General features: G+C 42.8%; 1 protein-coding gene across 1 annotated transcript in view; it reads right to left on the bottom strand.

Moving 5' to 3' along the window:
* Positions 1 to 8,121: 8,121 nt before the first annotated feature.
* DOK7 (docking protein 7) overlaps positions 8,122 to 12,729 on the bottom strand; it is a 39,312-nt gene continuing 34,704 nt past the window's right edge. The window contains exon 11 of the mRNA XM_083630393.1: positions 8,122 to 10,259. Within this exon, the coding sequence (XP_083486519.1) occupies positions 10,252 to 10,259 (8 nt within the window). The 3' untranslated portion in view covers positions 8,122 to 10,251. The remainder of the gene's footprint in view (positions 10,260 to 12,729) is intronic.

Below are 12,729 nucleotides of genomic sequence, written 5' to 3'. Positions count from 1 at the left end.
TTTCTGGATACCCCACAAGTGAAAGGGTAGAAAGTGGCAGTGGGTTGTGAGCAGGATCAGGGGAAAGGGACTATTTGAGGCAAAATGTAGTTGTATAAGCCAAATTCATTGGCCTTTTCCAAAGAAAGACAAGCAAAACCACTCCATGGTGAAAGCATTGGCGCAGAACCCATGGAAAATGTGATGGATCAAATGCCAGCAATTTCAGATTTGAGCAGCTGCCTTTGGATCTTTGCCCCTCTCCCCACATCTTTGTGTTTAACAGGCAGTGTGATCAGAATACTGCAAGTTGAATATAGATTGAACATAGATTTGGAAGCCCACTTGTGTTCCAGAACAGGTAAAAAATTCTGCATGCAAGGCATGTCCCACTTTGTCAGTTTCAATTCTCCTTCCATGGAACAGCCAGTTGGAGTTCTTGCGAGGCTAGATGAGATAATGGATTTGTAATGCGGTTCTCACACTGCATAAATAACCTGTGGGAATTAATAATCAAAGCTCTAGTGAGACAGTGTTCTCCCACCACCACTTTATTTGCTAAGGGAGGTTTTGTGGGACTTTGTTGAAGAACCTGGGAAGTAAATCCCCAGAGTTCCAGAGGGCATCATGCGCTGTGCGACTGGCAGACATTCTTACAGCCTGTTTGTTCCAGTTCAGATCAAAATTCCACTGACTTCTTTAAGGTGCTTTTAGACTGAATTTGTTTCAATGCAGCACATAGCTTAATCCATTTCCTTAGGGCACTGAGTGACACAGAAAATTAATCAGGGATATGATTACCTGCTTTAAAATCCATTTTAACTCATGAGATGAATCTGGGGGCTTCATTTTGTTCACAACTCTTAAATAAGTTTGAAGAAGGAGAAGAAGAAGAGCTTTTGAGTCATTGAAACCCCTTTCATGTGCCGAGAGGATGTGAATTAGTAACCTGGAGACAGTAACCTGGATCCTAGCATTTGCAAATGCAGAAGGAGATGCAGTACTCACAAATGCTTACACTGAGCTGCACAAAAAGAGAGACTTTCCAGTTCACATCAATGGGGGTAGCTTTGTTACATCTCCAACGCAGCATGCATCTTTCCTCAAAAATGAAGGTAACAGGAAACCTGTTCACTCTAGAGCTCCATAGAAGTAGCACTACCAGGTAGAGTCTACCTTTTATTCTGCTATCTATCCGAAAGCAGGCTTCACCTTTGTGGAAAGCTTCACTGCACAGTAGCAGTCAGCAGAAAGCATTTCAGGAAAACTGGTTTGTGAGCAACCAGGGTCTGGGGCTCATCCATCATGTCTTTATGAGCAAGATTCAGATGCCTTCCCTTTCTTCAGAGGAACTTGGGGGGAGCTTTTCCCTGACAAATGCGAGGGCATTTGGAGTAGGAGGCCTGGAGTGCTGCCTCATGCTGTACATAGGACCAAGAGACATGGGGGGGTGAGGGAGTTGGGGCAGTGACCTGCAACACCTGTGTCATGTTTGTCTTCCTGAGAATGTGCAAAACTACACCTGCAGCAAGTGCAAGTTGTTTGCCTTGCTGGAAGAGAAAGTACAGCAAATTGAGGCTTGCCTAGCCTCGCTTTGAAGCGAAATGAGGAATTGCAACGATGAAGCGGACTATCCTGGAACAGCAAAACAGATAGGCTGCCCACCTCCGCCCACCCCCGAGAGGAAGAAGATTGCCCATTGCAGGAGATGAACCCCCGGAGAATCGTAACACACACAAGCAGGACTGTCAGGAGCTGCAAACATGATTCCCTCACCTCAGACACCAATTCTGGGCCAGAGGAGCAAGGACAGCAGTTGCAGACCTCAGAATACACCGAGGAGACTGTGGAAAGTACAGTGTACAGAATGATGCCTGCCACTCTCCAGCGGAAAAAGCGACATGTGGCGGTGGCAGGTGGTTCACTACTGAGCAGAATGGATAGCACTGGATAGTAGTACAGTGGTACCTCGGGTTAAGAACTTAATTCAATCTGGAGGTCCATTCTCAACCTGAAACTGTTCTTAACCTGAGGTACCACTTTAGCTAATGGGGCCTCCTGCTGCCACCGTGCCACTGGCACACAATTTTTGTTCTCATCCTGAAGCAAAGTTCTTAACTCGAGCTACTATTTCTGGGTTAGCGGAGTCTGTAACCTTAAGCATCTGTAACCTGAAGCATCTGTAACCCAAGGTACCTGTCACTTACAGAACTCAGCAGGCCCCAGCGCAGACCTCACAGAAAAATACTGCAAGCCCTCCCCTATTAATTTTCCAGGATCCTTGCTTTAATTATCATTATTATAATTACAATGAAGTGTTTTTTTGACACTGCACTGATAGGGAAGTATATTGTGCTATTAGCTGTGGGGACTCTCCGCATGACGTGCTGATGCTATTAATTATAACAATCTTATGGTATCCTGGCTCTCCATATCAAATGACCAGCAAACAGATCATGATTTTCTGTAGCAAATGTAGATACCTTCTGCTATAGCTTAACACTTTGGTTTTAGCATAAATCATTTTTCATTCCTTGGATTAAGGAAATGCTACATTGTAAATCAGCTCAGTGTAATACACCACAGCATAAATCACATATATTTGGTGCTGCATCCTTTACAAGTCTAGACAATATATTTTTGCAACTTCAGACATTTCAAAAGATGATTGATGACAGAAATGAATAATTGAGTAGAGTGTCTCTGTTCTACAAACAATAAATAGAGCAGCATCATAAAATGTGTGGCTTAGGGGAATAAATGGCCCCAGTTTCTCCAGAGTTTGCAATTCTTACATCCATATATATTTATTCTTTTAAAAGTAAGTGTGCACCTAGACGGTCAAACTACAGGAAAAGAAGTTCTAAAATGAAAACCACTTCTTCTGGGCTCCTAATAGTTGAGGAGGAGTCCATTCTGAAAGACTAGCAGAAGACAGACAGTCAACAGTTTTTAAGATAGCTGAAATAGTATTTGCCATGGAAAAAACTCTACACCGTGACGTAGCATTATTCCCAGGGCTTTTGGGACTGGAGATGGATTCCCAGAGGGGTCTATGAAGAAGAAGCAAGGAAGCTCCTGGGCCATGAACAGCTAAGATAGTAACACTTGCCCACTTTCCTAAATGTTGGCATAAATTCTCTTGCAATTTAATAGGTGAAAAAGGTTTTGTGAAGGGGGAGAATTACCTCTAAGGATGGGAGAATCTAACAGTTTCAGTTTCTCATTACACCAATCTACCCATCTTAAATTCAGTTCTCCATGTACTTTGTGATTATATATATATATACACACACACATACACCAGCATTTTAGTGTGCATTTCTCCCAATATACACACTTTTCATGCAAATGTACAATTTTTTTGCAAACAATTTCCCCCTAATATAATGCACTTTTGCATGTTGCTTTAACTAATAGATGCATTTTGATGCCCACTTTTACCCTGCTATGTGAATTTTTGTACACATTATTTGGCTAGAGAATTGCACTTTAAAATTCAGAGAACTGTGAATTAAGTTTGCCTATTAAGTGTGAACTGAATGGAATTTATTTTGCCTCCCTGAGTACTCCATCTCTATTTTTAATGTAAAATTTATGCAATAGTCCTGTATGCAAGTAGGTGATATTTTTTCCAAAAATAAATTAATTGTTATTACTATAAGCTAATAAAAATATATAAAAAATCAGTTACAATAAAGTATTGAGCCTTTTGTCAGGTACTTGATTAACTGAAATGGCAGTAACAAAGCATAGGCTAATGTTAGAGAGTCATGGATGGAGAACCTGTGATCAGGGAAGATGGCCGTGGGAGTCTGACAAGAGGTGGAATGCTACAGGTTCACCACACTTGCTCCCCATCAGTCTGATTTTTGGATATTTAACTAAACTGGCTGAGCCAAAAGGAGTGCAGGCATTTTTTGAATATTTTCTTCCACAAAATGCATTCCACCAAATTCAATATCCCCAACTGTGCAGAGGTCCTGACAACACAGAACACCAACACATACTCATCCGAATGCAAGTAGGCACCCTGCATTGAGAGGGCAGATCCCTCAGTGTGCATGTTATAAAAGGTGGAGCAGCAGCAGTTTCACTCATGTTATCCATGTATAGTTTCAACTCCCAAGTAACGTCTATGAAGGCCTTGAATCCTTCCAAAATTTGATTGCTTAAAGTTCTGTTGAAGCCCGTGGACTTTAAGGTCCCTCTACCAAGCCAGCCCCCCCCCCCCCCGACACACATCAGCAAAAGTTTCTGCAGCAGTTGTGTGGAGGAGAAATAGTTGGATCTTCTGTTACTATGGAGACAACAGCAGTCAACATGCTCTAAGCTCCATGGTATTTTATATGGGCACCTCCAGTCACCATGGAAACAGATGTCTCTAAATCTTCTCAGTATTGTTAGAAGAAAAGAATGATTTCAAGGACGGTATGGAATCAATCTGATTGGTGAGCAACACCTTCTATACAGGGATCTCAAATATTTTTCTGCTTTGAGACTGCAGGGATACAATGAGAAGGAAAAGGAAACACCAAGTCAAACCTGGAATGCCCCTGTGATTGATGTGCTAATGTGCTACAGAGACAAGATGAAATGACAATGTCTTGTGTTAAGGGGAGGTGTTTGAGTGTGAGATCTGTTTTACAGAGGGAACGACTGCAAACATGTGGACTCATGTAAGTTGTAAAATTCCTAAAGTTCTAGTTATTGTAGCATTAAAATTGCACTGAAATGTATAATGTGGGCAACATTTCTCACCAGCCACACCTCAACTAATCCAAGGAGGTAAGAGAGGTAAGAGATCTCCTGCAGGTCTTAAGGACTGAGCAGGATCATACTGGCAGAACATTCCTGAACCCAGGCCATTTAGAGCTTTAACAGTAACAACCAGCAGTTTCAGTTGTGCCTGGAAATGATCCAGAAGCTAGTGCAGCAGACCCTCCAAGTTTCCCTATTTCCCAGGAATGTCCCTGATTTAGAGAAGCCATCCCGGTTTCTGATTTGACCCCAAAATGTCCAATTTTTCCTTAGGACATCCCTTTTTTCATTGGTGAAATGTTGGAGGGTATGGAGTTAGCTGACCCCTGAGCCGTCTGAAGGCAATCCTGTATAGGGAAGTTTTTCAATGTTTAATTATGTTTTTATATATGTTGGAACCTGCCCAGAGTGGCTGGGGCAACCCAGTAAGATGTGTGGGGTATAAATAGTAAAATTTATCATTATGGAATGGACAGCCCTATTTTCATCAGAAAAGTGCTGAGGGGTATGGTATGGTACAGCTGTTGTAAGATGTCAGGAGATACCAGGGACCTTTCCACTCGTGTGTGTGGCTGTCCCCTGTAGTGAGCTGTCAGAACTGCAGCACCAGTTATTTCCCAGGCTGATAAGGAAGCCTTCTCAGAACCTGATCTGGTCCTGCTTACTCAGGTCAGGTCATTGGACCCTTCTGCATAGGACAGGGCCATAAATGGTTTGCTGCTTGGGCTGGGGCTTTGCCTGAGGAACAAAGTTTTCCTGACTCCAGTGTTTCTATGTCCCTTGGTACATGTACTTGTGTATTAAAGTTACAGATAGGTAGCCATGTTGGTCTGCCATAGTCAAAACAAAAAATTTTTTTTCTTCCAGTAGCACCTTAAAGACCAACTAAGTTAGTTCTTGGTATGAGCTTTCGTGTGCATGCACACACGAAAAGGTGTGTATCTGAAGAAGTGTGAATGCACACGAAAGCTCATACCAAGAACTAACTTAGTTGGTCTTTAAGGTGCTACTGGAAGAAATTTTTTTTTTTTGTGTGTATTAAAGTACATGTACATGTAGCCAGTGACCAAATGGACTCTTAAACCTTTTAGCTGCATGCTTTGTAAATGTGCCTTTTCAGGTTCTCATCGGGAAGTCAACTCACTGACATCATTGTACCACAGGGACAGCCTGCACATGGCAGAGAAACAGAAATTCATGAAATGTTATACTCAGAGGAGAACCTACACCCCCAGGACTTGCATGATTCATACTTTTATTAGCCGGTCTGCATGCTTTCTACAAAAATCTGATAAGGTTAATGCAGTGATACAAGGTCTTCTACGGTAGTATAACGGTCCTTTATCATCCCAGCATTTGGTCTGAAGGATGTAAATGTTAACAAGGTTATGAACCTGGATTCCTTTCTCCTATAACCATGAGTCCACATGGGATTTTATAAAACAAAAGTAAAATCCCCTAACACTTGGACTGATCATGCTGAAAATGAAGTCCCACTCCTTACCCTACCAATAATTCAACAGTTGTGCTCTCTCTCCACCTAGGTAGTATAATGAATGTATTTGGGACCACTCAGCACTGACCCATATTGTACCCAGCCTGATATTTATTTTCAATCTAATTCCAGCCCGCTGCTTATCATTTGTGCCTGTGTTCGGTCATTATTTAAATTTAGGTTGGCCTGGCATGCTCACGGCCACCTCCAGGATTTTAAAAGATCCCTCAGGCTATGCAAATGGAGAATTCTCTCTCACTGCCTCTGCTCTGACCTTCTTGTATATGAGATTGGCTGTTGAAGGCAGTCTTGGGTCCTGGCAAATCCCCATACTTTCCAACCTTTGGAATTCTCGATGGGGGGACATGTTCATTTTGACCAGTATTAACCTCCACAAGAAGGGAGAGGCACCCTTCCTTAGTCTGGCAAGAGAACCTGGCAACTGGTATAGTCACCTACGGACAGGAGGGAGCGGAGCGAGTTAAACGGTCCTTGGGCTTTCCCTCTGCTACTGGCAATTGCTATGCTTTTTGCCAATAGCAGGGATGGCAACCAGTGGCCATTCGATGCTTCCTGCCTACTGTAGCAGTCAGTGCTCCTGTACTAATGCCAGGGATGAAGAGTAGCTTTAATACACAAGACATTTAAAACTGTGATATAGTTAACAGTGACAAAGATTGGCAGGGTTTGGGTGGGAGGGTGCATTTTAAAATACTCTGCTTAAAAAGTGTGACACTCCTAAGTGTTTATAAAAGCTTCTCTAAAGAGACAGAAAATATATTCCTTAGTCGTCTTCTTCATGTATTTTGTGTGAAAAAGAGACTAGCAGAAGAAAACAGATTATGTAATGTCTGATCCAAAATACTGATTGATTGCCCAGATCAGTTGAGGTTGCACGGTCCTTCCAAGACTGCAGTCTGCTGCAGTTCAAAACCGAGTGACAGGAGCATCCCACTATGTCTCCTGTGTGGTCCCTAAGGTGAACTGCAAAGCTGTGCAAGATGAAAAGCAGGTCACCACACTTCAGCCCGGTATGAAAAGCCTCCTGTCAGCTGCCTCACCCCTCCAATTGCTCTTTGTGAGAAGTCTAGCGCCCACCTATTTCCTCAAGTGAACCTGCATGGAGTCAGCTTGTTTTCAACCCAGTCTCCAGATTGGCTTGAAGTGAACCAGCCCTGTGAGCAGTTTATCATAAGACTCTGGTTTCATTTGTATGCCATCACTCAAACCACTTTAGGTTTTTGTTGACATACAAAATTGCAGTCTGGACTACACGCAGACTAATTTATTTCCACATTTGATTTGCAACAGCACGTTTTTAAGATAAGCAGGCTCAGCCCCATTGGATGGGTTTTTGGTTACCTCCCAAGTGGGCTAGTTCTTTGATCAATGCCCTCCCCACCCTGGGTGGAGGTGGTTTTGCCCCCATCTCCCTGGAAGCACAAGTCTCTCAGCATAGGAGCTCTCCTGCTGCTTAGGCAATGAGAAGGTGGCTCCTCACCCCGAACCTTGGTCCGAGGGAGCTGTAGCATGGCATGTATGGTGCCTGATGTCTGAATTACTTCCGGCTGCAAGCCTGAGGGCCAGTGACAGAGAGAAAGGTGGCAGCAACAATAGTATATGCTCAAGACATAAGGTGTTGTTAATTTGGGATTACTGGTTAACCTGAGAAACAGTATTATTCTGATATAATGAACAAGGAATTGTAAAGTCTTTTTACGTCTGAGTACAACGCAAGTTATTTTGGCCAAGTTGCAAGAAGCTGCAAAGTTTGCAGGAGAAAGATAACGGTTGTAGTGTTGGGGGAATGAAGCCCCCAGGTTCGTATGTATGAACACAGCAAAGTAGGTCACAGACAGCTTTAAAGATACACGATGAGTGTCATAGACTCCTGTAACGGTATTTAATGGCTGCTTGAGATTTGTGAGTTTTCCAGAACTCTTCATTTTGCAAGAAACAAAACAAAAAGAAGATTCATTCCAGGGGAAAGACAAGAAGGGAATAGAAAGTTCTGGTTTCTTTTCCTGTCATTGCACCTTTCTCCTTACATGGTCCTGTGCAGATTCCTGAATATTTCAGTCCCTAGGTTTGCCCATCTGGTGTATGGAACATCATATGGCAGCCTTTTGGGTGGACAAAAATGTCACTAATTCACAACAGTATATGTGCAATCAGGTTATGCTACTGGTCAGGATTTAAAAATTAATTAATTTAGAAAACTGCTGACAGAAAGCAGGAGATTTCAGAATGCTCAGTCTTCTGATAGAAAGTGAGAACAAAGAGAGCAATTGCTCTAAATCTCAAAGAGCTTAGGGGGCAGACAAAACAAACCTTTGGCTTGTAGGTAAGCTCATTATCACTGTTATTGCATAAGTGGCATGGAAACACAAGCTAAGAACTTATTAGCAAAGAGAAACTCTCTGGAACAAGACCTGTCCTCTCCTGTGCTCCCAAAGGTCTTACACCTTTCCTCTGTGCAATAGGAGCTAAACCAACACACACACCCAATGTATTTTTGTCAACCGTCCTTCACTTGTTCAAATCCCATGCATATAAGGATTTATTGCATGGGATTTATTTCCGAATGACAATTTTTTATCAAAAGTTGAATCTAATGTGGAATCATTTACCACGACTGAAACTTTCAAATGTTATACTGCCTTACAAATGTCAATAAAAGAGGCAGGCAGGCCATCTCTTGGGACTGCTCCAGCTCTACATTTCCTGCATTAAGCCCTGGAGGGGTTGAGCTGGATGAAAGCCTTTTCCAGTTGCAGGATTCTAGATGCTGAAGCGGAAGAACGTGAAGGTTGTCTCATCAATGCTGCTGTGTTTTTCACCAGAATTTTACAGAGTAGCTCAAAGTATCTGTGACGGACATTCCCTGAAAAATAACACTATTATGCAGACAGGAAAAACACACTTGAACCATTTCTCTTCTTTTTACTTCAGTATACCCCCCCCAGCATCCCTCAGATGAAAATAGGGACATTTCTCACTCCTCATCTACTGACTCTCCTCGACCTCCGATTTTTTGACGTTGTCCCCTGCTGCAGAGCATTTCTTATCAGAAGAAGGGTGAGTGCACGCTAATAGGACACAGCACATATGCCCTCCACTGTCCTTAGAAAACCCCTTCATTGCAATGTTATTGTATTTTACTCTTTGGTAGATGTACAAAAAGGGACACGGGTGGTGCTGTGGGTTAAACCACAGAGCCTAGGACTTGCCGATCAGAAGGTCGGCGGTTCGAATCCCCGCGATGGGGTGAGCTCCCGTTGCTCTGTCCCTGCTCCTGCCAACCTAGCAGTTTGAAAGCACGTCAAAGTGCAAGTAGATAAACAGGTACTGCTCTGGCAAGAAGGTAAACGGCGTTTCCGTGCGCTGCTCTGGTTCGCCAGAAGCGGCTTAGTCATGCTGGCCACATGACCCAGAAGCTGTATGCCGGTTTCCTCGGCCAATAAAGCAAGATGAGCGCCACAACCCCAGAGTCGGCCACGACTGGACCTAATGGTCAGGGGTCCCTTTACCTTTACCTTAGATGTACAAAAAGAAAAACACACACCAATAAATTAATTTTAGAAAGGGGCAAATTTAGATGTGGATGCACAGAGCATTAAAAAATAAAATCAAGGCTCTTTGTGCTCTGCTCTGCTCTGCTCCCCGTTTCTTCCAGCCAGGGCGGCCCTGTCCTATGCCTGCCCCTTAGTCAGCGTATCATGCGAGGTTGGGACATGGTGGTGGCAACCTCTCCTCCTCCTCACCAGCTCTCCAGCAGCTGCTATGAGTTGACGGAAGGAGGCCAGCAGGATGCTCCCGCACCACTGCAGCCACCACTGCTTGGGACAAGCGCTGGCTCATCTTCCTCCCCAAGCTCAGCGCTGGCGACAGAAATAGGGACATTCCAGGATCAAACCAGAAGCCGGAATGGCCTTCATAAATTCTGGGACTGCCCCTGGAAAAATCAGGACACTTGGAGGGTATGCTTCAGTTCCTCTTACTTTTGTCCATTATTTTCAGACATCTGCAGCAGGATGAAATGTGACATAATTAGAAATGGATGGTGATCTTCGCCAGGAATGGGCTTGCTTCAAATAGGTTAATCTCGGCTTGATTCAACATGGGCCCAAAATAAGTTAATATCCGCTAAGTCCCATCTAGAGTGATAGCTTCAGCACACACCTGATTATATTACTGTGGTTGTAATGAGGCCTTAAAGCCTCACCCCAGCTCCTTTTCCTTCCCCGTAATTTATCTGGGAGCTGCATCTTCAATAGACCTTCAGCCTGTTGGCAGAATCTTGAATAAATATACAGTGGTGCCTCGGGTTACAGACGCTTCAGGTTACAGACTCAGCTAACCCAGAAATAGTACCTCGGGTTAAGAACTTTGCTTCAGGATGAGAACAGAAATCGTGCTCCGGTGGCGCGGCGGCAGCAGGAAGCCCCATTAGCTAAAGTGGTGCTTCAGGTTAAGAACAGTTTCAGGTTGAGAACGGACCTCCAGAACGAATTAAGTTATTAACCCAAGGTACCACTATAGTTCTCATAGATTGACATCTTAGAGGGATCATTAGGAACTAAATCTCTTGGTACCACACTTGTGATACTGTCCAAGTGATGTCCAGAAGCATCCCAGGTGTAAGAAAACATGGGAAATGTAGTTCCCATGGGTCTTGAAGATTGTGCTAGCTTGGACATCAGAACCAATGGGAATTAGCTTTCCCATGGATCTTTTATGCAATATATTAAGGCAGCCACCTTGTAAATTTGGACTGGAACGTGAAGGGAAAGGCTTGTGCCAGTCTGAATCCAAGCAAGGCCCATGCATTAGATTAAGACTGAACTTGGGTTTTTGTTTTTGTTTTTTGAACTGGGGGAGTTGTTGCTTTTTGCACTCCCCAGTTCCAAACTTCAGCACCATCACTAGTTGTTTTCACATATGCAACCCCCCCCAAAAAAAACCCACCAGTTTTATTCTTTAAGAGTTATGCAGATAAATATTCTGGCAAGTCAAAGATACAGCATATGAGGAATATAAGAGGTGGAGAGTCATTAAATTTCAGTTGTGTCAGTGAAGTGTTCATGACATGCCAAATGAGAAATGAAAAAAGGCAGATTTCAGTTCAGGGCCTGCAGCATGAGTAACTGGTTAAAGTGTGAAGCTAGTGCTAAAAGGCATACTATTAAGTCAGAGATAAGAAAGGAGTGGATGATCTCTGAGAGAACAATTGTTAGTTCTATTTTTGAAATATTTTCATTAGTCACCTTAGGGAGGAAAGTAGGAGCATCTATCTGAAATCTGCAGATGGTACCAAGTCATTCTTTTGTTTGCTTCTCCCACTCCTACCTTTGTATCTTTCCTCCTGCCATTCTGTCAAGCCTACTCATCCTTGTCCCAGCCCATGTCCTTGGCACATAGGCCACCCCACCCCCACCCTGCTATCTCAGTCTCTTGTATGCCTCCTAGGGATGAGGGGAGAACTAGAATCCCCTCTTCCATTCCTTTAGTATGGTCTGGGTTTGAGTAGCTCTGCACTCTAGGGTGCAGTGCTTGCCAGTGTGCCAGGGCTCCTCTGTGGACCAACATGGGGGCAAGACTGCCCCAAGAGGGCTAGTGAAGCGTGCTGTGACCACAGCAATAATTGCTAAAACAATTTAGAGATATTTGTGGGATGCGCCTGTGTGTAGATGTGGTTGAGTTCATGTTCATGCAAGTAAGCACACATTATCATAGGTCTGGAACATATACAGGAAGTTACCTTAGACCAAAAGTGTGTTTGTGTATGTATGTCTATGAATTTCTTTGCATTTGTATCCATGTACATGTGTATTTCTCAAGTAAATATTTATAACCTCTGCCATCCGTAGTGCTAGGCACCCCATAGGGTTTTTTTAATAATAAAACCAGAGAGTACATCCGTGCTATTTTACCTTCCATGCAATATGTGTCTGTACCATGCAATACGCCCCAGAGATTTGCCTTTATTTTAGTCACCCCTTTTATTGCTGAAAAGAGTTATCCAGTTTATTGATCATTACAACAAGTATAAACAAAACCAAATAGATGTTAGAAAAAGACAAAAATAATTTTAAGAAATGACATCAGATCAGATACTAGCTTTTGATACTTACATTTTGAAAGATACTTAAATTATGAAACAAAAAGGAAAATTATGTATAAGATCAATTTAGCCTTATCATGGGGAAATTATGTGCAAAGCAGAAGCGACTATGAAATAATTATCTCAGAATTACAATACAGTGCCTTCATGTCACCTTCCATCAAATAGCATATTGAAACATATTTAAGGGCATTATCTATTACTAGTTTCAGTTTAATAACAAGGCAAAAAAACTGAGTTACCATGTTGGATGCTCAAAAAGCATTTGATATTGTAGAGAAGCCTTTGTTAAAAAGCAGTATTAACTACATTTATTTTGAGAACTCAAGTTTGTGAATTAGTTTTCAAGTATTTATGATAGACCCATTCC

Source organism: Podarcis filfolensis, assembly GCF_964270895.1.
Source record: "Podarcis filfolensis genome assembly, chromosome: 9".
In the NCBI taxonomy this organism is placed as follows: domain Eukaryota; kingdom Metazoa; phylum Chordata; class Lepidosauria; order Squamata; family Lacertidae; genus Podarcis; species Podarcis filfolensis.
This window is presented reverse-complemented; position numbering and strand designations above follow the sequence as displayed.